Raw genomic sequence first — 26,327 nt, 5'->3', positions numbered from 1 at the left:
AAACAATAGTAATGGGGGGAAGATAGGTTTTAAATAATAGTATAAGGGGGAAAGGAAATGAGTGATAAAGAAAAACCAGTTTATATTGAAATAGAGGGGATTTAATAGAATATGGATATTTTATGGATAATTGATGGTTTTTTGATAGTTTATTAATAATTATAGAATTGTATTAAGAAATGATAAGTTAAGATTTTACCTCTAGCTACAGGGACAAATGAAAGCAATACAGAACTAATGATAAGAAATTATGGGGTCACAGTGCTGTCGGGAGCCTACATAGAAAACGGGGGAGGGGGAGGGGGTGGGCTGCATCTATGAATATATGGGGGAATGTATTTTTAAGATATGAGCAAATTGTATGTCAACCCATCCAATAAAAATTGTTTAAAAAAAAAAATTCAGGTTATGTGGATCTCCCTATTTCTGAGTTAAAATCAGCCTTCACCTCTAGATTGAGATCGTGGCTGTGGCAAGGTTTAAGGCTGCCACATTGCCTCTCAACAGCAATTTGGGGAGAAGGTAGAGATGGAAGCAAGACATTTCTACCCAAGAAGCAGTGCGCAGCTGGTTGGCAGAGCAGCTACTTTTCAAAATGTTAGAATCAGTTTCAGGAGATCTGGTCGCAGCTTTCTCAACGGCATGCATTGGCTTTTTGCAATTCACTAACACCCAACCCTATCTTGCCATGGTGGCGTATTTAAAAGCTCAACTACGCATAGTTCAAGGCCCGCCAAGAGCCACATCATTCCCCAAGAGTTTTCTAATCATAGCCATGGGCCAACACGGCTGTGCGTTTACAGTCCAGTTTCTCGGGCCAATGGAAATGGGCTACCCAATTGAGACAAATACTGCAGCTCTAATGTGGACTGCAATCTCCATAGATTTTTGTGTTACCATAATCCCCCAGCCACGACCCACATCTTTTCTTTTTAATTGCCATATTTCTACCTAGATCTTTCTCCAGGGAAGCATGCCTGCAGAGACGACCCAATTTTCAGCTCAATGGGAGTGTATCTTTGCAACTGTATAATTGAGGGCCAGTCCCTTACAGGATGCCATAAGCCAAAGCGCCTGACTCACAGGAAGACAATCAATGGGAGGTGGGGGAAATCCTGATGTGCTGAGCAGTATTTATTTGGCTAGAGACCTCTTACCAGCAATTCCCAACACCTACCACCATTCAGTAGACTGGCAAGGGGAAAAAATGAGGCCAAAAAAAATCACTATAGTATCAACAGTGTGATATAATTTCAGGGCAAATCTGGAACTGATGTCATGCCACTCTAGGATTCAATGGGAACTCTATGATTTCACCATAGAGTTCCTCTGAATTCGAGATCCATATGATAGCACCCTACTTCGCTGGTCCCCAGTCTCCCACTGGAGGAGGATGGGGACTTGGCATTTCTATAACCAGCTTTCAGGAAATGGCTTTACTTCTGCTAACTAAAATTGTGGTTTTACTGTTGTCTCTCTTTAAAGCAGCTTACACACACAAGACACAATTTTTTAAAAACTATGATAATAGATGCGGGGAACAAGTGAGGGTGGGAAAAGCCCAAGCAAGGAGTAGACAAGTACCAGTGGAGCTAATCATGACTGTCAGGACATCTTCCAAGAGAGAATGGACTGCCAGTGTCTAATGAACACAATTTGCTATGATTAAATGTGACATCAGCCTTTGGTGAGAGGAAAAAAGATGCCTCTAATTAATCACTGTTAAGAAAAGAGCAAAAGTCCAGTAGCACCTATAAGACTAACACAATTTGTGGGAGGGTCTGAGCTTTCATGAGCCATAGCTCACTTCTTCAGATGCAGCTAGAATATGAGTCCGTCTGTCCTTATACCTTGGAGAGTGGAGTGATTACAGAAGCCAAATGACAACAGCTGGTGAATGACAACAGCAGGTGTGATCGGATAGGGTGGGGTATGCTGAAGGGTAGTGGGTATGGAGGAATCAGCATTGGTAATGAGACAGGAAGCCTAGGTCTTGATTCAGTCCAGGTGGATGCATTGTCCTGATCTTTGTTATCAGTTGCAATTCAGCAGTCTCTCTTTCTAATCTTCCTTTAAAATTCCTCTGCAGGACAACTGCTATTTTTAGGTCAGCAACTAAATGTCCTGGAAGGTTAAAATGTTCCCCCACCATTGGGACAGCGACACTTTTTTAAAAAGGGCACGGGCAGCCCAAGGATTGTGAGTGTGCCACATGTGGGCTGCCACTTACCAAGCAGTTTCTCCCCCAGCATGTTCAGTTGATCTGTATTCAACCCCCTTTTGGTCATGGACGAAAACTGCCAGCTCAGCACGTCGGAAAGCTGAGGCCACCTCGCACATGGGGGGTTCAGAAAGAAGGACAAATTCTAAAGGGGAAAGAAAAAACAGAACTGAGAGTTGGTCAGTGGAATGGGCAGGCTCCAGAGAAGGAACCCTCTACCCACACGACATTTCTTTTGACCCGTCTTTTCAAAGGAGCTTCCCAGGCCCACCGAACCAGCTATTCTTGAATCGGGAGAGTCCAAGGCAGTGGCCCCTGAAGTAGACAAAACATTTATTTGGGGAAAGCACCCAACCATTCCAACGTGGGTACAGAAACCTTTAAGGGAATCCTTGGGAACAACGTATCTATGAACATATGATGCTCTCTTATATGGAGTCAGGCCATCAACCCTACAAGGCCGGTATTGTCTGCTCAGGTTGGCAGCAGCTCTCCAAGGTCTCAGGTTGAGGTATTTCACATCACCTGATCCTTTTAACTAGAGATGCTGGGATTGAACCTGAGACCTTCTGTATGCAGAGCAGAGGTTCTTCCACTGAGCCACAGCTCCTTCCCTACCAGCCAAGTACTTTATAGGCCACCAGCTTAACAATTAAGAAAGACTGTGTACTGTATCCTGATTATTTTAGCTGTTTTTAAAAATCAAAATGTTTTTGAGAGCCGGTTTGGTGTCGCGGTTAAGAGCGGCGGGACTCTAATCTGGAGAGCCGGGTCTGATTCCCCACTCCTCTGCTTGAAGCCAGCTGGGTGACCTTGAGTCAGTCACAGCTCTCTCAGTCCACCCACCTTATAGGGTGATTGTTGTGAGGATTAACAACACACTTTCTAAACCACTCTGAGTGTGTGTTAAGTTGTTCTGAAGGGCAGTACAGAAATCAAATATTATTATGTTATTATTGAACTTCTTGTAATATTCTTTTAACAGGAAGGGAAATTTAGTATTCATTTCCTCTCAACTATGGGTCTCTGGGTTGAGTATGACTTCTCACAGTATTTTTTTTTTCAGGCTCAGAAATTATATCTTGTGTTTCCTATCCCATAATTCTCTGTTTCTTTATCGGTGGCACTTGAGCTTACTTTAAACACTGATGTCTCACTGGAATATTTTCACATTTTCCTCATTTTTAATTTTGTACAGCTGACTTACAGCTTCGTTTTTCTCCTTTTTCGTCTAATGGAATCGGAATACTAACTTTGGTAACAAGCTTTTTTTTTTTTTAAATCACTTCTCAGATAGCACGTGTGCCTGCACAGAAGACCTATGACGAAACGCGAGTTAACCTTCCCCCCGGCTTCAATTCATTCATTACCTTGGGTTCGTTAGTTAACATGTTGTACCACAAAATGGAAGCCCACCCACTCGGCAGCTGGCTGACATTGGAAATCACAACAATCGGAAGGGAAGCGGTCTAGGAAGACAAGACAGAAGGAGGCAACTGAGAAAAAATGGTTATTGTAATTTTTTAAAAAATCATCCAATAGAAAGAAGAGTAAACTGAAAGCCAGCAGCAGTCAGATATTCACCCTTCAAGGATACTAAAGACTGTGGGATACAAACCAACTAGACTCATTTTCATTGCCAAACAGCCTGTTTTTATTTTTAAAACCTTTCAGGAACCTAAGCGACAGTTTCTACTTAGTCAATTAAAGCAATTTGTGTTTTAGCACGGAGGAACCATCTGGGAAGCACGAAAAACCCTATTCTAGCTTCCTACTAATTGCTTTGACACAGGGCTGTATGGCTAATTTGGTTCCTGAACCAATAATATCCTCCCCCCCTCCTCCCAGGCCCACTATTTTTTTTGGACACACGTTCTTGGCCATAGCTGCAGAGGAGTTAGCTGTGTCCGTCTGTAGTAGCAAAATCAAAAAGAGTCCAGTAGCACCTTTAAGACTAACCAACTTTATTGTAGCATAAGCTTCTGAGAATCACAGTTCTCTTCGTCAGATGCATGCATCTGACGAAGAGAACTGTGATTCTCGGAAGCTTATGCTACAATAAAGTTGGTTAGTCTTAAAGGTGCTACTGGACTCTTTTTGTTCTTGGCCATAAAGCTCCTTGTGTGGTGCTGGGCCAATTACTCTCTCACTTTAATCTACTTTGCAGGGAGCTTAAAAAGGAGGAGGAGGAAAAGGTCATACAGCCCACCCTGAGATCCTTGTAGGAAAAGCAGGACCAAAAAAAAAAAAAGTGACAGGGAAGAAATGTGTAGAGGTTGCACGGATTTAGGGCTAAATTCAACATTACCCCAGAAAAGAGGGGTAAACCGAGTGTTGAGAAACGGTTTCTCCATTCCGAGTTCCGCCCTCTGCAAGAAGGTTCCCCTTCCCATGTATTTCCCATCTGCCCCTTCCCAAAGCAGATGTTTGAGAGCAAATCTGTTCAGTATCCTACTTAGTGGGGCCTACTCCCAGGAAAGCATTCCCCGGATTGCACCATTCCTGTAGCAAAAGGAATGTTGGGTTACCACGAAACAGGTTGGCATTTAAGGAACAGGTTGGCATTTTACTGCTAAGACATTTTTCCTAGGCTGTATCTATTCTTGTATTTATAAAGTGGTGGAAAAAATTATGCTGAAAACTCTAGGTGCCTGCCACTGCGCCAAGCAGTGACAAGAGGAAATAAAGTCAGTATCAGCAGTGCTGCTCCACAGTTCTGGGGAGGAGGGACCTGGAAGTGACATAGGATGGCTCTAGCTATCATAGCGTAGCTCTATGGTAAAACCAGAGACTTTTTGTTGATTCCTAGAACTACCCTATGCCAGTTCCATGTTTTCCCTTAAGTGATGTTGATACTGCTACATCGCCCTCCCCCCCGACCCTAGTGCCCACTCACAACCCTACTTAAAAGACATTTGATTCCATGTCTTACCTCTAGGTCAATTGTAAGCCCACCCTGTTCCAACGTAGTCTCAAAACACAGAGAGTGGAGTTCTTCTGTTACTATTAGAGGCCCCTGGGAGACGGGGAAGGAAAAAGTAACAAGTCTTTAATTTTAACTTCATACAGCACAAAGTACTTCCCTAGTATTTCACTGGGGTCAGATACCATCAAGTATTCCTTACCACCAGGAGTTACTGCACAGAGGGCAGCTTTCCTTCTAAAATTTCATTAGGTGCCATCTGCTAACCAGGGCAAGAGCCAGACTGCTTCTGTTCCCTCACACACACACACCCTGTCCCAGCCCCACAGCAATTGGGTATAGCACAGCAAAGCTTCTCCCACTATAACCAAAGCATCTCCAAACGCATAAAATCAACCATTCTTTTTTTTAAAAAAGTTAACTGTTATTGAAAATTTAATTGATTTGTTTTTGTAATTAGCATTTGAGTGAGAAATATTTAAAACAATTTTACACTGCTGGTTTAATCGTGCTGCTGTTTCTAATACTGCTGTCCTAGTTTTAGATGAACAACAGCATTCTTGCTGTTTCTATTTGCTCCATTTATTTGTTGCTGGAAACAAGGCTCTGGAAATTTTTGCATGCATGCAAATAATCTACGTAAAGACATATATAGTCAATGATTACCGTTTCTCTAGTCATTCTACGAAACTGAATGCCTCTAAACTGACACTCTTAGAAGTTAATGCTTCTAAACTACTTTAGATCGCCCAGGGTCTGCACGAAGAGAGCCTTTACATCTTCCTAAACATGTATTTAACTATGCAATTCTACTCTCAATCCAAGCAATATCAGTTTTAACGGCTTACAACCAACAAGGCACACACAAAGTTTTCCTACATCCCCCTACTGACCTCCATAAAGATCACAGCTATTCCTCCATGCAGGTCCTACAACCCCCAGGAACGATCAGTCTAAGATGGGGTTACAGGCACAGAGTGGAAAAATCAGCATTCCACGCACACTTCATTGGCTTAGAAGCCATTATTTTCTATTGTAAAAAGCATGCATATCCCCATGGATAGCGATCTGTGGGCTCCTGCATTAGTAATTAATACAGTGCATTGCTTAACACAGCGCTTAATTAAAATAAAGCTAGCGCGGGTTCCTCTTACCTCATTAGTTCTGGAGACATTTTTCTGCTCCTTTAATTGCTGCAAACACACAAACAAAATTCTTCAATGCAAGTTTTCATCTTGATGTCATGTCATTTTGCTTTGGATTTGTTTCAGCATCATGTAAGATTTCTGCTTGTTTTTTAGGAAATCCTTATCCTATCATATTGTTTATTGAACGTTCCAGCCACCGACCATACTGACCTACACTGCGTGATCTGCTTTGAACCTCAGTGAGAAAGGTGGACTAAAAATAAACGTAACGACAGAAATAAAAGTACATTTCATACCAGCACATTCCTTGTCCTTTTGTCTAGATGGGGGTGGGAAAGTCTCAAGGCATATTCCAATATCACAAAAGCCATCATTTTATAAAGAAATGAAAAGTTTGAGATGAGGGTCTAATATTGCTTTTTAGCTGTAAAATGTCATGACTAAGGACGGGTAATGAACGTATGAACTTGAGAGTGTTTTTATCTGCGCCCTGTCCAGTTTCTCCTTCACCAGTCAAGAGCTCCAGGCCACCATTTCAGAAACAAACAAGAGCTCTGGATTTATTGCGAGCGTACCTTCGTTTCAAAGGTATGAAGGAAAACCTGGAGATAGGAGACTGGGGAGAAATCTCCCAGAGGCAAGACTTAAGTCTCGGCTGGTGGGAGGGGAAGATCCCTTTTCAGTTAAAGCCACGCTGAAGAGGAAGGAGCCAGCTGAAGAAAAATCCGTCAAGCAACAGGAAACTAGCCGGATAAAAAATGAAACACAGCAGGAATGACTCAGCACTGAACGAGTTGCTGCCACGTTCCGTTTACGCGCATGAGCCCATGAACTTCCTTATGCTGAATCATTCCAAGTCAGTATTGTCCAGGCAGACCAATAGCATCTCTCCAGCATCTCAGGCGGAGGTCTTTCACACTACCTACTACATGATCCTTTTAACTATCCAGGGATTGACCTGGGACTTTCTGCATAACCAAGCAGACATTGGTCTACCGAGCAACGTCCCTTCCCTTCTTATTGCTAAAGGCAGGGGGCACTTCTACTATCATGATAGCAGAAACTCTGTGTATAGAGTGCTTCAGTATTATAACCAACGTTCACCTGCGTGGACTGTACCGTGGATTCAATCAGTGGCAGAGCTCACAACTTTGCATATATGTCTCAAATTCAGTCAGAAATAGTTCTAGTTTAGAGACTATGCCCCATGGCGCAGAGTGGTAAGCGGCAGTACTGCAGCCCAAGCTCTGCTCACAACCTGAGTTCGATCCCAGCGGAAGCCGGGTTCAGGTAGCTGGCTCAAGGTTGACGCAGCCTTCCATCCTTCTGAGGTCGGTAAAATGAGTACCCACTTTCCTGGGGGTCAAGTGTAGATGACTGGGGAAGGCAATGGCAAACCACCCCGTAAAAAAGTCTACCAAGAAAACGTCATGGTGCGACGTCCCCCCATGGGTCAGTAATGACTCGGTGCTTGCACAGGGGATGACCTTTACCTTTAAAGACTATGCATTACATTGATAATCGTGTTTTTCTTCTGTGTCCCACGTGCCCTAAAATACTATCTTATGGTATTAAAGCGTTTACCACTATGGTGCCCCCTGGGGGCCATGGTGCCTGCCAGAACTTTCCTTGGCGCTCACCAAGCTTTTCAGAAAAGGGGTGGGGGGGCAGGTTTTGTTAATGTCTGACTTCATTCAAAAGTAAGGATTTTTCACTGAGGTGGACTGGTAAGCAACTGAGCCATTGTGTGGTTTCATTCTCCCCTCAGGATTTCTTTCTTCCCAAGAGTTTTAAGGAGGGAGATATTCCGTTTGGGTCTGCCTCCTCAGGCATCCATTTTAGGTTTGGCTGCACCTCCTGTGGCGATCATTTTTGGGCGACAGTCACTACCCCCTCTGAAAATCCCAAAAGGTTGAAGAGAAAAAAAAAGGTTGTCGCCTTGTGCTGTATCACAACATCCCATACTGCAACTGAGGGATGTAATTACTTTCAGTTGTCCTGTACTGAAGAATGTTATGAAAAAAACTGAAAATAGTTTCTTTAAAGAAGTGCCCTCACCAGATGTCTGAATTCTGCTGACAGGCTTCCATTCGACTCCTCCATGTTCATCACTTTAGTATTTGTCCCCAAGATGTTAAATTTTCTAAATCTATACAGAGAGATAAAAGTCTGAGACAAATGCTTTGAACAAATGTCAACTTCATGCACAAACAGGGAGTCAACATACCCTTTTACTGTGTTCTTCTCGTTCACATCTCTGCAAAGGAAGAAAAAACAAGATCAGACTTGGGAGTGTGAACGATGAGCAGGAATTTCTCATTTTATTAAAGTAAAAATGGCAAAAACCACACCAGAGAAAGAACAGTACATTCAGGCTGCTTCCACACACGTTGGATAATCCACTTTCAATACTCTTTAGTGAACATTTGAAACTGATTTTCCATGTGTGGAACAAAAAATCCACTTCAAAAGGATTGCAAAAGTGCATTGAAAGTGCATTATTCAATGTGTGTGGAAATGCCCCCAATCTTGTAGTCCCTACTAAATGCTCCTTACTATGAAACCTATAAAACTGAGAAGACTCTTTTCATTAAAATATATGGGAAGTCTGGCATCTATGGAATCTGAGGGACAAACTAAATTCAAAGATTGGCCCTTTTCACACTGCTTACCTGCTCCTGGAACGTCGCGAAATATTGCGCAAAAAATGCGGAAGATAGCATCTTCTCGCGAGAGTTTTGCACGACATCGCAAGAAGACACTATCTTCTGCGTTTTTTGTGCACTATTTTGCGACGTTCCGGGAGCAGGTAAGCAGTGTGAAAAGGGCCAATTTTTTCCAAGTTGGAACTGGGCTTCCCCAACCTGACTATCATTCTCCTCAGTACAACTCTCAGCTGAGAATTAATTTCCCAAATGTTTCAGGGGCCCGATTTGGCCAGTTGTATTATCCCAGCCTAAACTACCTCCCAGCGTTGTTGTGACAACGAAATGAAGGCAGAACCACGTACACTGCTCTGAAATCCTTGGAGGAAAATGCAACCAGCAGTGATTGTGGAACTGAAGACAAGTTCTATATCATTCACCATTTGTGGATTGTAAAAAATTGAAAAACTTTTAGGCTTAAAATGTCCTACTGGGGAGCAATAAGAGAAAAATGGCAATATTGACATGAGGGGGGAAAGCCTATACAAAATTTGCCAGGCAAGGAAAAGCATACGACCTCTATCTTTTATTCTCCTCCAAGAGCCAGAGCAGAACAGAAATCAAAGTGGCTACAGAAAGAGGTAGCAATAGGACAACATATCAGTGAAATGAAAAAGAACGCTGGCTGCTTTGGGGTGAGAGATGATAATCTTTATAGTAGGATGTCCAAGCGTACTAGATGTCACTTACTTATCAAATACAACCTGCACTTTTAATTTATAATTCAGCTCTTGCAGTTTCACCAGCAATCTGAAAAGGCAAAGAATACAGATATTACTTCAGGCAATTTCCCCAAGCTTAAACAGCAGCTCTGCAGTTCCTTAACTTTCTCAATGTTGGGCATGAAGTTTCCTTCCAAACCTCTCTTGCCTAGAGACCTGCATCAGGTGTAGAATGTGTATAGTTTGCTTCGTAACATTTGAAGTGGCTCCATGCGTTAGTTTCAGCCCGTGAACACACAGTAAACACATGGCATTGTCATGAGTATTCACAACTGCAACAGGGTTCGATCTAGTGGATTCTGTTTACAAACCTCATTCTTGCCCCTCCCTCAGTCGGACGCAGGTGTCATGACCCCCTCTGATCCATTCTGGAACATTCTCAGAACCCTCAGGGAGGGGGAGCCTGAGGAATGACTGTGGTGGATCAGAGGGACAAGCTCTGCAGGGACACCTCTGGACATCTCATCAGTGCCACAGGCCACCCTGTCACAGCCCTCATCAGACCTTGAGATAATCGTCGGATCTCTGCCAAGCAGGACTCAAACCCAAGGCTGTGGTTCCTCAAGGACCCAGGATGCAGGAAGGCCCATGCCAAAGTGACACAGAGGAAGCAAAGCGCCAGACTGGCTGCATGCAATCCCAGGGTAGGGCAAGGGCAGTGCGCTGCGCGTGGTTCCTTGCAGGATTAAGGCCTCAGGAACTCCAGCACTTGCCACCAGGACAGGTGGGGCCAATTCCTTCCCAGTCTACCTAAGCCAAGGCTCAGGTAGATCAACCATGTTGCCAAGGCCTTTGCTAGATCAACCATGTTGCAAGGCCAAAACCCATACCCAGAGTGCTAGATCCAACTCCAGACCCTGTTTATTCCTGCACTCTGTACCCTGCTCAGTGAACATCTGCAGGGTGAGTCCTGGCTTACGAGGAGATCTGCTGACCCAGCAGCCTGAGGCCAGAACAGCCGGGAAATTTTGTTTCACCAGGTGTTGTGGAAACTATTGCTGCGATCCAACCTTCTTATGAATCCACACCACCCATAAAATGAAAAGTGGCCCCAACAGTATGTTCTTTATTAGTTAGAAGCCACTAGCAGTAACACTAAGAAAACACAGCCAAGTAAATAAATAAATATGTATGACACGTGATGCAAGTTTAGAGGAGGTTCATAAATATTACCCTAAGCTGGAAAAAAATGGAAAAAAATACACCGTCTTTTCACACGAAAACTCTTTAGCGGTTTGTGAAAGTACAATTTTCTCTCTAATTCTGAATTACAGCATCATATTTGTATTAAAATTGTTTCTTTAAAGAAGGAGTGTTTACAGAAAGGAGGGATTCATACTGGGAGGCAGCAGTGTGGTGTTACACAAAAGGAGGCAGGGAATAATCAAGCAATTTCAGTATTTATGTGGGCCAAGATTTTTAAAAAATTACCTCAGCTTTACGGTAAATTGCACTCCCGTCTTCAAAACCAACGGTCTCTGAGGATGTGTGGGCATGCAAGGTTGTCTTTCAACCACAAAGGAACTGGACATAAAGAAAGAATATGTGAATTTGCTTTAACATGACCATGTAAAATTTATGGCGGAAACTCGCACAAAGGTTTTGATTTCTCTTGAATCCCATTAACAAATCGGTCAAAAAAGACAACAGCAACAGAGGCCAGAGTTGTTCAAGCTGAGAGACTAACAAAGTTCATATTCCTTTGGGGCAGCTCAAAACTAGAGTTCTGAAGGCCTAGGAGGAAAAAAGGGAAATTTTGGGAAGAAAACAGAGATTATTTCTAAGAACTTTTTTTCTGATAAAGCACTGGAGGGGGGGGGGAGAACCTTCTATGACTTTTTTTGAAATTCATAAAATGATTTTTTTGACATGGTTTAACTCTCTCAAAAGGTACAGCATAGATATTTTAAAGACCTTTTTTTTCAGGACATTTTCAGAAGCGCTAAAAAAATTCCTATGAAACAGTGAGATTATTACCCCATTGTTCGGGGGGAAAAACCAAACGGGCCTCTCGGAAAAAACTAGACTTGAGTTTCTTCTTTCCAAAAGAGATGCCAAGATTACTTACCAGGTAGCCAGCCTCTGTATGGCAGTACTCAGGCTAAGGAAATTTTATGGTATTTAGGTTATTATATTATTATTACATCTAAATGTGGATTTTAAGTATTTCTTTTTATATGTTTGGTCCAAATTTTGGGGGTAATTTTTTTCCCCTTTGGAATGAGAGATGCTTTTAAAGACTACATTATACGCACCCAAAATGTGTTGAAATTTTTGGAATGAGTAAAATGTGCCAAGATAGCAGATTATAAACTGACAGCTCATTCTCTCATCTCACTATCTAATGTATTTGCAGTTTTGTTTGCAGAAAACCAAGGCGTTTATGCTTTTAAATCCCATAAATATGCCAATTCATATCATTTTATATGCCAGCTCAGTTATAAATGCATTTCACATTGCTGAAGCCACCAAACAGATTCAGGCTTGACGGGGAAGTATTGCAAACATTTCATTGCCCCCCAAATGTGTTTTTTTTCTTATTTTTTTCCCCACAGCTTCAAAATCTCCAGAAATTTTAGATCTCTACTCAGAACTCTTACTTCCAAAGTGAGGCGAGCCTCAAAGCTTCCAAATTCTACTCTGGCTCAAATTCTTCCTTCCCTTCCCTTGCTTTATTGATGTGGAATAATGAGATAGTGAAGTGCTTCAGCTAAGAAGATGTTAAAATACTTAAGTATTTATACCCCACTTTTCTCCCCAATAAGGACTCAACGCAGCTTACAACATCATTCTCTTTTCTCCATTTTAACCTTACAATGACTTCCGTGTGAAGTAAGTTGGCCTAAAAGTGTGTGTCAGGACCCAGGTCGCCTAGCCAGCTTCCATGGCAGAGGGGGGACTCAAACCTCCGTCTCCCAGATCCTAGTCACTTACACCACACTGTCTCTCCATCTCCAACTTTCTCTTTTGTTGCTCCTCACAGTATCCAGAAGGCTGTTAACTATCAAGTCTTTCTGGGCAATACAGTTTTCAGAATTCACTGGAGTCTGGGAAAGAACCACCTCATCAGCCCGGCAAGTATTTTTTTTCCTTTCAGCTGCCTCATGTTGCCAAGCCCTCAACAAGGCAGCTAAGGTAGGTAGAGTGGAATAGGAGAAAGGGAATTGAGGGAGGAAAGAACTCAGAATGCCACAGTGCTCCTGTGGATACCACAGGTGCAGCACCTAGGGAGTTTAAATGTGCATACATCCTGTTGGCTTAGCAGCACCCAAGGGGTTTAAATGTGCATGCATCCTGCTGGCCCAGCAGCACCCAGGGAGTTTAAATGTGCATGCATCCTGTTGGCTTAGCAGCACCCAAGGGGTTTAAATGTGCATGCATCCTGCTGGCCCAGCAACACCCAGGGAGTTTAAATGTGCATGCATCCTGTTGGCTTAGCAGCACCCAAGGGGTTTAAATATGCATGCATCCTGCTGGCCCAGCAGCACCCAGGGAGTTTAAATGTGCATGCATCCTGTTGGCCCAGCAGCACACAGGGAGTTTAAATGTGCATGCATCCTGTTGTCCCAGCAGCACCCAGGGAGTTTAAATGTGCATGCATCCTGCTGGCCCAGCAGCACCCAGGGAGTTTTAATGTGCATGCATCCTGCTGGCCCAGCAACACCCAGGGAGTTTAAATGTGCATGCATCCTGTTGGCCCAGCAGCACCCAGGGAGTTTAAATGTGCATGCATCCTGTTGGCCCAGCAGCACCCAGGGAGTTTAAATGTGCATGCATCCTGTTGGCCCAGCAGCACCCAGGGAGTTTAAATGTGCATGCATCCTGTTGGCCCAGCAGCACCCAGGGAGTTTTAATGTGCATGCATCCTGTTGTCCCAGCAACACCCAGGGAGTTTTAATGTGCATGCATCCTGCTGGCCCAGCAACACCCAGGGAGTTTAAATGTGCATGCATCCTGTTGGCCCAGCAGCACCCAGGGAGTTTTAATGTGCATGCATCCTGCTGGCCCAGCAACACCCAGGGAGTTTTAATGTGCATGCATCCTGCTGGCCCAGCAACACCCAGGGAGTTTAAATGTGCATGCATCCTGTTGGCCCAGCAGCACCCAGGGAGTTTAAATGTGCATGCATCCTGTTGACCCAGCAGCACCTAGGGAGTTTAAATGTGCATACATCCTGTTGGCCCAGCAGCACCCAGGGAGTTTTAATGTGCATGCATCCTGCTGGCCCAGCAACACCCAGGGAGTTTAAATGTGCATGCATCCTGTTGGCCCAGCAGCACCCAGGGAGTTTTAATGTGCATGCATCCTGTTGGCCCAGCAGCACCCAGGGAGTTTAAATGTGCATGCATCCTGTTGGCCCAGCAGCACCCAGGGAGTTTAAATGTGCATGCATCCTGTTGGCCCAGCAGCACCCAGGGAGTTTTAATGTGCATGCATCCTGCTGGCCCAGCAACACCCAGGGAGTTTAAATGTGCATGCATCCTGTTGGCCCAGCAACACCCAGGGAGTTTAAATGTGCATGCATCCTGTTGGCCCAGCAGCACCTAGGGAGTTTAAATGTGCATGCATCCTGTTGGCCCAGCAGCACCCAGGGAGTTTTAATGTGCATCCATCCTGCTGGCCCAGCAACACCCAGGGAGTTTAAATGTGCATGCATCCTGTTGGCCCAGCAGCACCCAGGGAGTTTAAATGTGCAGGCATCCTGTTGGCCCAGCAGCACCTAGGGAGTTTAAATGTGCATACATCCTGTTGGCCCAGCAGCACCCAGGGAGTTTTAATGTGCATGCATCCTGCTGGCCCAGCAACACCCAGGGAGTTTAAATGTGCATACATCCTGTTGACCCAGCAGCACCTAGGGAGTTTAAATGTGCATACATCCTGTTGGCCCAGCAGCACCCAGGGAGTTTTAATGTGCATGCATCCTGCTGGCCCAGCAACACCCAGGGAGTTTAAATGTGCATGCATCCTGTTGGCCCAGCAGCACCCAGGGAGTTTAAATGTGCATACATCCTGTTGGCCCAGCAGCACCCAGGGAGTTTTAATGTGCATGCATCCTGCTGGCCCAGCAACACCCAGGGAGTTTAAATGTGCATACATCCTGTTGACCCAGCAGCACCTAGGGAGTTTAAATGTGCATACATCCTGTTGGCCCAGCAGCACCCAGGGAGTTTTAATGTGCATGCATCCTGCTGGCCCAGCAACACCCAGGGAGTTTAAATGTGCATGCATCCTGTTGGCCCAGCAACACCCAGGGAGTTTAAATGTGCATGCATCCTGTTGTCCCAGCAGCACCCAGGGAGTTTAAATGTGCATACATCCTGTTGGCCCAGCAGCACCCAGGGAGTTTTAATGTGCATGCATCCTGCTGGCCCAGCAACACCCAGGGAGTTTAAATGTGCATGCATCCTGTTGGCCCAGCAGCACCCAGGGAGTTTTAATGTGCATGCATCCTGCTGGCCCAGCAACACCCAGGGAGTTTAAATGTGCATGCATCCTGTTGGCCCAGCAGCACCCAGGGAGTTTAAATGTGCATGCATCCTGCTGGCCCAGCAACACCCAGGGAGTTTAAATGTGCATGCATCCTGTTGGCCCAGCAGCACCCAGGGAGTTTTAATGTGCATGCATCCTGCTGGCCCAGCAACACCCAGGGAGTTTAAATGTGCATGCATCCTGTTGGCCCAGCAACACCCAGGGAGTTTAAATGTGCATGCATCCTGTTGGCCCAGCAACACCCAGGGAGTTTAAATGTGCATGCATCCTGTTGGCCCAGCAGCACCTAGGGAGTTTAAATGTGCATACATCCTGTTGGCCCAGCAGCACCCAGGGAGTTTTAATGTGCATGCATCCTGCTGGCCCAGCAACACCCAGGGAGTTTAAATGTGCATACATCCTGTTGGCCCAGCAACACCCAGGGAGTTTAAATGTGCATGCATCCTGCTGGCCCAGCAACACCCAGGGAGTTTAAATGTGCATGCATCCTGTTGGCCCAGCAGCACCTAGGGAGTTTAAATGTGCATACATCCTGTTGGCCCAGCAGCACCCAGGGAGTTTTAATGTGCATGCATCCTGCTGGCCCAGCAACACCCAGGGAGTTTAAATGTGCATACATCCTGTTGACCCAGCAGCACCTAGGGAGTTTAAATGTGCATACATCCTGTTGGCCCAGCAGCACCCAGGGAGTTTTAATGTGCATGCATCCTGCTGGCCCAGCAACACCCAGGGAGTTTAAATGTGCATGCATCCTGTTGGCCCAGCAACACCCAGGGAGTTTAAATGTGCATGCATCCTGTTGTCCCAGCAGCACCCAGGGAGTTTAAATGTGCATACATCCTGTTGGCCCAGCAGCACCCAGGGAGTTTTAATGTGCATGCATCCTGCTGGCCCAGCAACACCCAGGGAGTTTAAATGTGCATGCATCCTGTTGGCCCAGCAGCACCCAGGGAGTTTTAATGTGCATGCATCCTGCTGGCCCAGCAACACCCAGGGAGTTTAAATGTGCATGCATCCTGTTGGCCCAGCAGCACCCAGGGAGTTTAAATGTGCATGCATCCTGCTGGCCCAGCAACACCCAGGGAGTTTAAATGTGCATGCATCCTGTTGGCCCAGCAGCACCCAGGGAGTTTTAATGTGCATGCATCCTGCTGGCCCAGCAACACCCAGGGAGTTTAAATGTGCATGCATCCTGTTGGCCCAGCAACACCCAGGGAGTTTAAATGTGCATGCATCCTGTTGGCCCAGCAGCACCTAGGGAGTTTAAATGTGCATGCATCCTGTTGGCCCAGCAGCACCCAGGGAGTTTTAATGTGCATGCATCCTGCTGGCCCAGCAACACCCAGGGAGTTTAAATGTGCATGCATCCTGTTGGCCCAGCAGCACCCAGGGAGTTTAAATGTGCAGGCATCCTGTTGGCCCAGCAGCACCTAGGGAGTTTAAATGTGCATACATCCTGTTGGCCCAGCAGCACCCAGGGAGTTTTAATGTGCATGCATCCTGCTGGCCCAGCAACACCCAGGGAGTTTAAATGTGCATACATCCTGTTGACCCAGCAGCACCTAGGGAGTTTAAATGTGCATACATCCTGCTGGCCCAGCAACACCCAGGGAGTTTAAATGTGCATGCATCCTGTTGGCCCAGCAGCACCCAGGGAGTTTAAATGTGCATACATCCTGTTGACCCAGCAGCACCTAGGGAGTTTAAATGTGCATACATCCTGTTGGCCCAGCAGCACCCAGGGAGTTTTAATGTGCATGCATCCTGCTGGCCCAGCAACACCCAGGGAGTTTAAATGTGCATGCATCCTGTTGGCCCAGCAACACCCAGGGAGTTTAAATGTGCATGCATCCTGTTGTCCCAGCAGCACCCAGGGAGTTTAAATGTGCATACATCCTGTTGGCCCAGCAGCACCCAGGGAGTTTTAATGTGCATGCATCCTGCTGGCCCAGCAACACCCAGGGAGTTTAAATGTGCATGCATCCTGTTGGCCCAGCAGCACCCAGGGAGTTTTAATGTGCATGCATCCTGCTGGCCCAGCAACACCCAGGGAGTTTAAATGTGCATGCATCCTGTTGGCCCAGCAGCACCCAGGGAGTTTAAATGTGCATGCATCCTGCTGGCCCAGCAACACCCAGGGAGTTTAAATGTGCATGCATCCTGTTGGCCCAGCAGCACCCAGGGAGTTTTAATGTGCATGCATCCTGCTGGCCCAGCAACACCCAGGGAGTTTAAATGTGCATGCATCCTGTTGGCCCAGCAGCACCCAGGGAGTTTTAATGTGCATGCATCCTGTTGGCCCAGCAGCACCCAGGGAGTTTAAATGTGCATGCATCCTGTTGGCCCAGCAGCACCCAGGGAGTTTAAATGTGCATACATCCTGTTGGCCCAGCAGCACCCAGGGAGTTTTAATGTGCATGCATCCTGCTGGCCCAGCAACACCCAGGGAGTTTAAATGTGCATGCATCCTGTTGGCCCAGCAACACCCAGGGAGTTTAAATGTGCATACATCCTGTTGGCCCAGCAGCACCCAGGGAGTTTAAATGTGCATGCATCCTGTTGACCCAGCAGCACCTAGGGAGTTTAAGTGTGCATGCATCCTGTTGGCCCAGCAGCACCCAGGGAGTTTAAATGTGCATGCATCCTGTTGGCCCAGCAGCACCCAGGGAGTTTTAATGTGCATGCATCCTGCTGGCCCAGCAACACCCAGGGAGTTTAAATGTGCATGCATCCTGTTGGCCCAGCAGCACCCAGGGAGTTTAAATGTGCATGCATCCTGTTGGCCCAGCAACACCCAGGGAGTTTAAATGTGCATGCATCCTGTTGGCCCAGCAGCACCCAGGGAGTTTTAATGTGCATGCATCCTGCTGGCCCAGCAACACCCAGGGAGTTTTAATGTGCATGCATCCTGTTGGCCCAGCAGCACCCAGGGAGTTTAAATGTGCATGCATCCTGTTGGCCCAGCAGCACCCAGGGAGTTTTAATGTGCATGCATCCTGCTGGCCCAGCAACACCCAGGGAGTTTAAATGTGCATGCATCCTGTTGGCCCAGCAACACCCAGGGAGTTTAAATGTGCATACATCCTGTTGGCCCAGCAGCACCCAGGGAGTTTAAATGTGCATGCATCCTGTTGACCCAGCAGCACCTAGGGAGTTTTAATGTGCATGCATCCTGCTGGCCCAGCAACACCCAGGGAGTTTAAATGTGCATGCATCCTGTTGGCCCAGCAGCACCCAGGGAGTTTAAATGTGCATGCATCCTGTTGGCCCAGCAGCACCCAGGGAGTTTTAATGTGCATGCATCCTGCTGGCCCAGCAACACCCAGGGAGTTTTAATGTGCATGCATCCTGTTGGCCCAGCAGCACCCAGGGAGTTTAAATGTGCATGCATCCTGTTGGCCCAGCAGCACCCAGGGAGTTTTAATGTGCATGCATCCTGCTGGCCCAGCAACACCCAGGGAGTTTAAATGTGCATGCATCCTGTTGGCCCAGCAACACCCAGGGAGTTTAAATGTGCATACATCCTGTTGGCCCAGCAGCACCCAGGGAGTTTAAATGTGCATGCATCCTGTTGACCCAGCAGCACCTAGGGAGTTTTAATGTGCATGCATCCTGCTGGCCCAGCAACACCCAGGGAGTTTAAATGTGCATACATCCTGTTGGCCCAGCAGCACCCAGGGAGTTTAAATGTGCATGCATCCTGTTGGCCCAGCAGCACCCAGGGAGTTTTAATGTGCATGCATCCTGCTGGCCCAGCAACACCCAGGGAGTTTAAATGTGCATGCATCCTGTTGGCCCAGCAGCACCCAGGGAGTTTAAATGTGCATGCATCCTGTTGGCCCAGCAACACCCAGGGAGTTTAAATGTGCATGCATCCTGTTGGCCCAGCAGCACCCAGGGAGTTTTAATGTGCATGCATCCTGCTGGCCCAGCAACACCCAGGGAGTTTAAATGTGCATGCATCCTGTTGGCCCAGCAGCACCCAGGGAGTTTAAATGTGCATGCATCCTGTTGGCCCAGCAGCACCCAGGGAGTTTTAATGTGCATGCATCCTGCTGGCCCAGCAACACCCAGGGAGTTTAAATGTGCATGCATCCTGTTGGCCCAGCAACACCCAGGGAGTTTAAATGTGCATACATCCTGTTGGCCCAGCAGCACCCAGGGAGTTTAAATGTGCATGCATCCTGTTGACCCAGCAGCACCTAGGGAGTTTAAGTGTGCATGCATCCTGTTGGCCCAGCAGCACCCAGGGAGTTTAAATGTGCATGCATCCTGTTGGCCCAGCAGCACCCAGGGAGTTTTAATGTGCATGCATCCTGCTGGCCCAGCAACACCCAGGGAGTTTAAATGTGCATGCATCCTGTTGGCCCAGCAGCACCCAGGGAGTTTAAATGTGCATGCATCCTGTTGGCCCAGCAGCACCCAGGGAGTTTTAATGTGCATGCATCCTGCTGGCCCAGCAACACCCAGGGAGTTTTAATGTGCATGCATCCTGTTGGCCCAGCAGCACCCAGGGAGTTTTAATGTGCATGCATCCTGTTGGCCCAGCAGCACCCAGGGAGTTTAAATGTGCATGCATCCTGTTGGCCCAGCAGCACCCAGGGAGTTTAAATGTGCATGCATCCTGTTGGCCCAGCAGCACCCAGGGAGTTTAAATGTGCATACATCCTGTTGGCCCAGCAGCACCCAGGGAGTTTTAATGTGCATGCATCCTGCTGGCCCAGCAACACCCAGGGAGTTTAAATGTGCATGCATCCTGTTGGCCCAGCAACACCCAGGGAGTTTAAATGTGCATACATCCTGTTGGCCCAGCAGCACCCAGGGAGTTTAAATGTGCATGCATCCTGTTGACCCAGCAGCACCTAGGGAGTTTAAGTGTGCATGCATCCTGTTGGCCCAGCAGCACCTAGGGGGTTTAAATGTGCATGCATCCTGTTGGCCCAACCCACTATCAGTCCAACTTTTCGGATCCTTCTAGCTGGGCATGATTCTAGTGCATTTGCCAGCAGAACCAGTCACTCCTTATGATCCTGTGTTGGGCTGTCCCTTCCTGAAACCGACCACTACAAGCTGAAGACCTGCCAGTCAGTAGGCGCGAGCAAGATACACATTACTTACCACTGGATGATTTGTTTGAAGAGGCCCAGGGTCCGATCGTGAAGGGTCTTTTTGTGCTGCGTGAGGGGGTCGGCCTCGTAGGTGAACTTCTGCTCCAGCTCATCTAGTTTTTTTAGCTGCTGGCGAACCTGCTGAAGGCTCTCGGCTATGGTGGTAAACCTGCCATTGCAAAGGTGTGGCTCTTAACATGGTTATGCTCCTGACTGAGGGGGCAAGCACGGACACTAGCAGACTACGAGTGTCATACCAAGCATGGCCACACCCTCCTGGGTCCGCACACGTGTGTAAGTGCTGTCAAGTCGTAGCTCACTTATGGCAACCCCTGCTGGGTTTTCAAGGCAAGAGATGTTTGGAGGCGATTTAATATTGCTCGCCTCTGCCCAGTTACTCTGGACTTCCTTGGTGGTCTCCCATTCAAGTACTAACCAGGGCTGACCACGTTTAGCTTCTGGGATCGGGATAGCTTGGGATGGCAGGATCTTATTAACCTGGCATTAAGAAAACGCAGTTGCATACATGCTCTGTACAAAAAAGTTGAGTCTTCAGAGGTGCTTTCTTTTCATCTTTAAAGAGTAATACGGCAACAAACAAAATATAGTCACTTCGGTTTTGTTACAAGCTGTCCCCGCCCCTCCCCACACATGCCAGATTTTCTGTGTACAATTGGCAGAAAAACAGAAGATTATGTTTTGGGGAGAACAGGACAGTCAAACCTTCTCAATTATCATACTAGTTTCTCACATTTTCAATTTTTCTCTACGAACATCAGGGCATTTCTTAATTCTGATTAGAAAACTGCCCCCCCTCCCAAATAATAAAGTGAAGGATACAGCGAGATGCCTGAACTACAAAGGGCAGAAACAGGATTCACTATTAGCACCTCCTGCAGGGCTTTGTGTTCTCAAATGCCAACTACGCCCACCAAGTGCACTTCATTTGAGTACTGACAGACACCCTGACAAAACTGGAAGGACAAAATGCTGTTTATTTGCACAAGAACAGCCATCCTTCTTGTCTATGAAGCAAAGATGCTTTAAGGAGAGAGACAAATGCCCCATCAGTGGCTTCGGCCAAGGGATCTACTGTTCTCCACTAGGGGTGTGCAGGAGGGGGCGTAGGAAGGGCCGGAGGAGGCAGCTCTGGCGTTCCCCAACGCCCTGCAGGCTCAGGCGGCTGCCACCAACAAGATAGGTGGGGGTGGGATGATGCCCTTTAAACTCAGCCCTGAAGCTTTCCAAAAGCTTCAGAAAGCTTTGATTCGGAATTTCCGAATCGGGCCAGCTTCGGATATCCAGAATCTTTCCGGATCAGCTCCGCTTCGGGTATCTTTACCTGAAGCGAATACCGAAGCGCACAGCCCTGTTCTCCACTAGCCAAGGAAAGCAGCTGTCACCATGCAATGAGTGTACCAGGCACATGACTTTTACCCAACGAAGGGAATGGGGGCTCCAGCTGTCCAAAAGATCAGTGAATATTCCATGTGACAGAGAAGGAGCCAACAGACTCACACACCTTGAGTACAGTAACTTCAGAGAACCACAGATGAGTCTTTACCTCTTTGAGGGAATGTGAGAGACACCTGGTGACCCTTTGGTATTAAGGGCATGTTTTCAGTTTTTGTACAAAAACTTAAAGCTGTGGAAACACTCAGGCAGAAAAAGGCACCCCCTTTTCCTTCCTACAGACTGGATCCCTCTCTCCCAGTGTGCCTCAAAATACACAAGCCAAAGCAAAATGGCTCCACTGACATTTTCTAACACGATTCAGTCATTTACATTGAAAAAACAAACTGGTATTAAGCCGTTTGTTTTCTTGAAGGCACTGGAAAACTCTCTGTATCAGAGGTCTTCAAAATGGAGCCCATGGGCGTCATGGCAGCTGCCAACACCTTTCCTGGTATCCACCAAGAGTTTTTCAGAAAGTGGGCAGGGCCAAGTGGGACTTTTGACCAGCAAGGCTTCTGATCAGCTGAGTGAATTTTTAAAATTTGCTTTGGCAGTAGCTGCCACCACAGCATGACCTTCCCTATGTGATTGGAGGTAAACTGAGGTGGCCATTTTGTGGATGGCTCTGCCTTCTGTGGCAGCCATTTTGTGGCTGCAACCACCACACTCGAGTCAGAATTCCAAAGTTGTCAGCCGACTCAAAAAGGCTGAGGACCCCTCCTTTAGAGATAGGGGAGTATATGGTATATTAAGTTGTTAAATTTACACTGATTGTATGCTCCATCGCCAATTTTTGTTGTTGTTTTGAAAATAAAATAGAAAACATTTTTAAAGACAGCTTGCCATGAGGATATACACCTCCCGAATGACTGATACAAATAACCTGCTAGGAAAAAATAACAACCACAGTTTGAAAAAAAATTCTCAAACACATTTTTCAACTGATGCTTTTCCCAGGACTCTCTCAAATCTCAGAGTTTAGAGACCTACCAACTCTGCAGCTGGTCCAGGCACGCGTTGGGTGGCCCTCCAATGCAAGCAATCTGTTGCCGACGCTTCCACTCAACCAGGTCCTCCATAATCAAAGCGTTCTGCGTATGTTCTGTGACGTTCAACAAGGACGTGATCTTGCGTACCACATCCTAAAAAGAACAAGAGTCCAAAACTCTGTTTGCCCTTGGAGACACTTGAAATTACAAATCTTGCAACATGAGGCCTTTTTATTAAAAAGGAAGAACCCGTCAGCACAGGAAGCGACAGAGTCAGGGAAAGCAACATGCTAAGCTGCCAATTCAAACCAAAGAAAGCACCCGCCGATGTGCAGCCACAATCCACAATCACATCAAAGCATCACCTGTCTCATGACGTCAAGTTGCAAATACATCGTATGGAGCTGCATTTTCTCCTTGATGCTCTCATCCTGAGTCATGTTGTTAGCCTCGTGTTCTGGAAGAGACAGAGCAGAAAATACCGTGTCCCACTCCATCCCAAGCAGACCTGGATTTCAAGACAGGGACTGGAGAAGAAATTTGCAGAGCTTCAAAGACCAAGAGAGAGAAAAAATCCACACCCCTCAGCAGCTGGAAAGGTCGGGGGGGGGGGAGGAAGCTGCATTGACACCCAACAGCACTTCAAAAAGGCAGAAGTGGGTGCTAGAGGAAGGTTTCAAGCCCAACTTCCTGGGTAATGGCGTTCTTAACATAACTGCATACCTAGACACAGCGGTCATTTCGTACAAAAAGAGCTAGAGCAACTCATTAGCATAACTGATTAGCATATGCCACGCCCCTTGACATCACTAGAAATGTCATTAGCATAGCTGATTTGTATATGCCACACCCCTGACCTCACCTATCCTGGCTGTTTTGGACCCAATTCTGGCCATTCAAAGCCGAAAATGGGCTCAAAATGGCAAAAAGGGGCCCTTAATTACCGAAAGTGGCCATTTTGGGCCCTTTTGGGGCAAAAATGGCCCAGATCGGGTCAGTGCTGGGCAGGGGAGTGTTCCCCCACCCGGCACCCATCCAATCCAGGCTGAAACAAGCCCAAAATGGCTGAAAGTCAGGTAGGCGGGGCCACTTGACATGTGACCCCTTTGGAGAACTGCCGGAACTGTGTTCCTGCGCGTTCCCCCTCGAAATGAGCCCTGCCTAGACATATCCTCCAAGAGAATAAACGATCTGGGTGCCGCTGTTTGGTATGTTCCTCAAACCCTTCTTGAAAGAGATAATATGCAGAAGTGGAGAGAAAAGGGAACTTGCTAAAAGGGACGTGGATGGGAGAAGCAAATCCCACCCCGCTGCGCTTCCACCAGGTTTACTGCCATTACTGATGGAGCAGAGGTGCTTGGAGACCTTTTACGTAGAGCCTACCTAGAGATTTGCCAATAGTATTTTTGTTGCCAGCATTGATTGTTTTGTACTAATAAATTAAAAAAATATTTTTAATAAAAATATGAGTACTGCCCCCTCCCGTTTTTTAACCCCCTCCCCCAATCACTGGTAAAAGGTCGGGTTGTACTTAAAATTGCAGGGACTTTGGTTCAAACACTCCCTCTGCTAGGAAACCTATCGGGTGGCATCCTTAACCCACAGCCCTACCTCCCAGGACTGTTATAAGGATGCAGGCTGTTTTGAACTTGTTGCAAGAGGGTGGGATAAAAATATAAATATGGATACCTTAGACCCACAGCTTTCTTTGGAGTGGACTGGATCTAGTATTTTATGCATTTATTATCTACCAACATATCATCTTAAGGCCTTGGATAATTGTAGATGACATATGTTATAATGTTGAGACTGCCTCGAGATTTCTAGTTCAAAATCATCCTTCCTGAATAACTCAAAATAATCATTTCTGGAATGCTTTAAGGGGATCTGCGATGACTTGGCAGAGCTTGATTCATCTGCCTGCCAGTCAAAAGCACCTCTGCCATTAGCTCTGATTCTGAGGCAAGGGCAGACGATGAGAAGGAAACATGAAAAGCCCCGAGGGCCTAGAAATGTTAATTCAGATGTATGGAAGGGCAGTAAGGCCTGAAAGGGAAAAGGAGGGGAGAATAAAAACAGAATGGAGAATTATATCCCGCCGTGCTGTAGCACAGTGGTTAAGTGGTTGGGTTGCGAATCAGCACTCTGCCGGTTCGACTCCCACTACAGTCATGAGCTTTGCAGGTGGCCTTGGACAAGGCACTCCTCTTAGCCCCAGCTGCACTGATAACAACGCTGACTTTGTTCACTGCTCTGAGTGGGCATTAATCTGTATAGAAGGGTATTATATCGTTATGACTATTATTTCCTAAAAAAAAGTAGAAATAACCAGCAAAATCGTACCGGCCTTCAGCAGTTCTGCTTTCCCAGAGGATATAATTTCTGCTCAGCGGAAAGAAGAAGTGCTCACAAATTTTTAATAATCGGAAGGAAATTTGACCAAGGACCAGAGAGATGGAAAGTCCCTTCGCAAGGGCAGGAGTGAGCTCTGGAATGCCCCAAACGTTGCATTCTGGAATTGATCTCATGTCCCTGCAGGAGTAATTTGGCCGGAACTGCCAAGGCTGAACTCACCTCTAACTTGCAAGGTTTTGAATTTGAAGTCATATTCGTCTTGAACATCCTCCAAGTTCTTGATGAACTGCTCTATTTCCTGGAAAAGCAATGGCCACGTTGAACATCCCAAGCTGGCAGGGCAGACGGACGAATTTGCGGAGATAACCCTGCTGTCCCTGCTGGCCTATATCCAGCACCGCAGTTCCACCAAACGAATGGCATTTCCATTCGTGGAAGAGGGGGCCGTGATTGCCAACCATTTCCCTCCTCCCACTTTGCCCCCTATGCTGTTGCGGAGGGTCCACTGACTCCAGGAACAAAATTTCAGGCTACACTAGCAGGGAGTGGGAAAGTCCACCTCTGTGATGTTATTTAGCGGCTCAATGCAGATGTTAATTATGGATAGCGTTAAGCATCATTTCGTCCTGGCTACCATCACAAATTTACAATAAAACCATGACTTTGCTCACTGAGCGAAGTTCAGATTCGGGAAAGCAGGTACGGGGAGGTATCAGCCAATCCCCACACAAGCCGGGAACACCTTTGTCTGGTACAGCTGTGATGCTTAAAGCACGTTTTTTAAAATAAATCAGTGCCTGTATAGCATGCCAGGTTTTCCCCGACCAACAGCTACTTTTCAGGTGCCCCACGAGCAAGATCATAACCCCGGCCATGCGCAGGCCACACGCTGTGCTCCTCGGATCATTTCAACGATGGAGAAACCCCTTATTGACTTTCTGCGTGAGATGAAAAAAAACGAACTGATGATTTGTGGATTTGATTTCTAAGAAGATAAATTTGAGGAAACTAAACAGAAGGGGGGCAATATTGAAAAAGTAAATTTTGGAAGTAACAGAACTACAAGTATAATGTTTGTAAAGATATGACAGGCGTCGTAAAGAAAAATGGAATGGAAATATGTATCTTTTTCTTTAATTTTTGTTCTTTTCTTTTTCTCTTTTTTCTTTCCTTTTTATTGGGATTTTAAACTTATCAATAAAATAAAAAGT

At 46.4% G+C, this 26,327-nt stretch overlaps 1 protein-coding gene across 2 annotated transcripts in view; it reads right to left on the bottom strand.

Moving 5' to 3' along the window:
• Positions 1–26,327, bottom strand: part of STAT1 (signal transducer and activator of transcription 1) — a 45,225-nt gene that overhangs the window by 11,127 nt on the left and 7,771 nt on the right. For both annotated transcript variants that reach the window (XM_054970522.1, XM_054970521.1), the window contains exons 6-17: positions 25,336–25,414; positions 23,127–23,218; positions 22,763–22,914; positions 20,328–20,486; positions 11,151–11,243; positions 9,688–9,747; positions 8,520–8,549; positions 8,351–8,441; positions 6,299–6,337; positions 5,154–5,237; positions 3,592–3,690; positions 2,231–2,366 (exon numbers count right to left, since the gene is read on the bottom strand). In XM_054970522.1, coding sequence (XP_054826497.1) covers positions 2,231–2,366; positions 3,592–3,690; positions 5,154–5,237; positions 6,299–6,337; positions 8,351–8,441; positions 8,520–8,549; positions 9,688–9,747; positions 11,151–11,243; positions 20,328–20,486; positions 22,763–22,914; positions 23,127–23,218; positions 25,336–25,414 — 1,114 coding nt within the window. The remainder of the gene's footprint in view (positions 1–2,230; positions 2,367–3,591; positions 3,691–5,153; positions 5,238–6,298; positions 6,338–8,350; positions 8,442–8,519; positions 8,550–9,687; positions 9,748–11,150; positions 11,244–20,327; positions 20,487–22,762; positions 22,915–23,126; positions 23,219–25,335; positions 25,415–26,327) is intronic.

Source organism: Eublepharis macularius, chromosome 2, assembly GCF_028583425.1.
Source record: "Eublepharis macularius isolate TG4126 chromosome 2, MPM_Emac_v1.0, whole genome shotgun sequence".
In the NCBI taxonomy this organism is placed as follows: Eukaryota; Metazoa; Chordata; class Lepidosauria; order Squamata; family Eublepharidae; genus Eublepharis; species Eublepharis macularius.
This window is presented reverse-complemented; position numbering and strand designations above follow the sequence as displayed.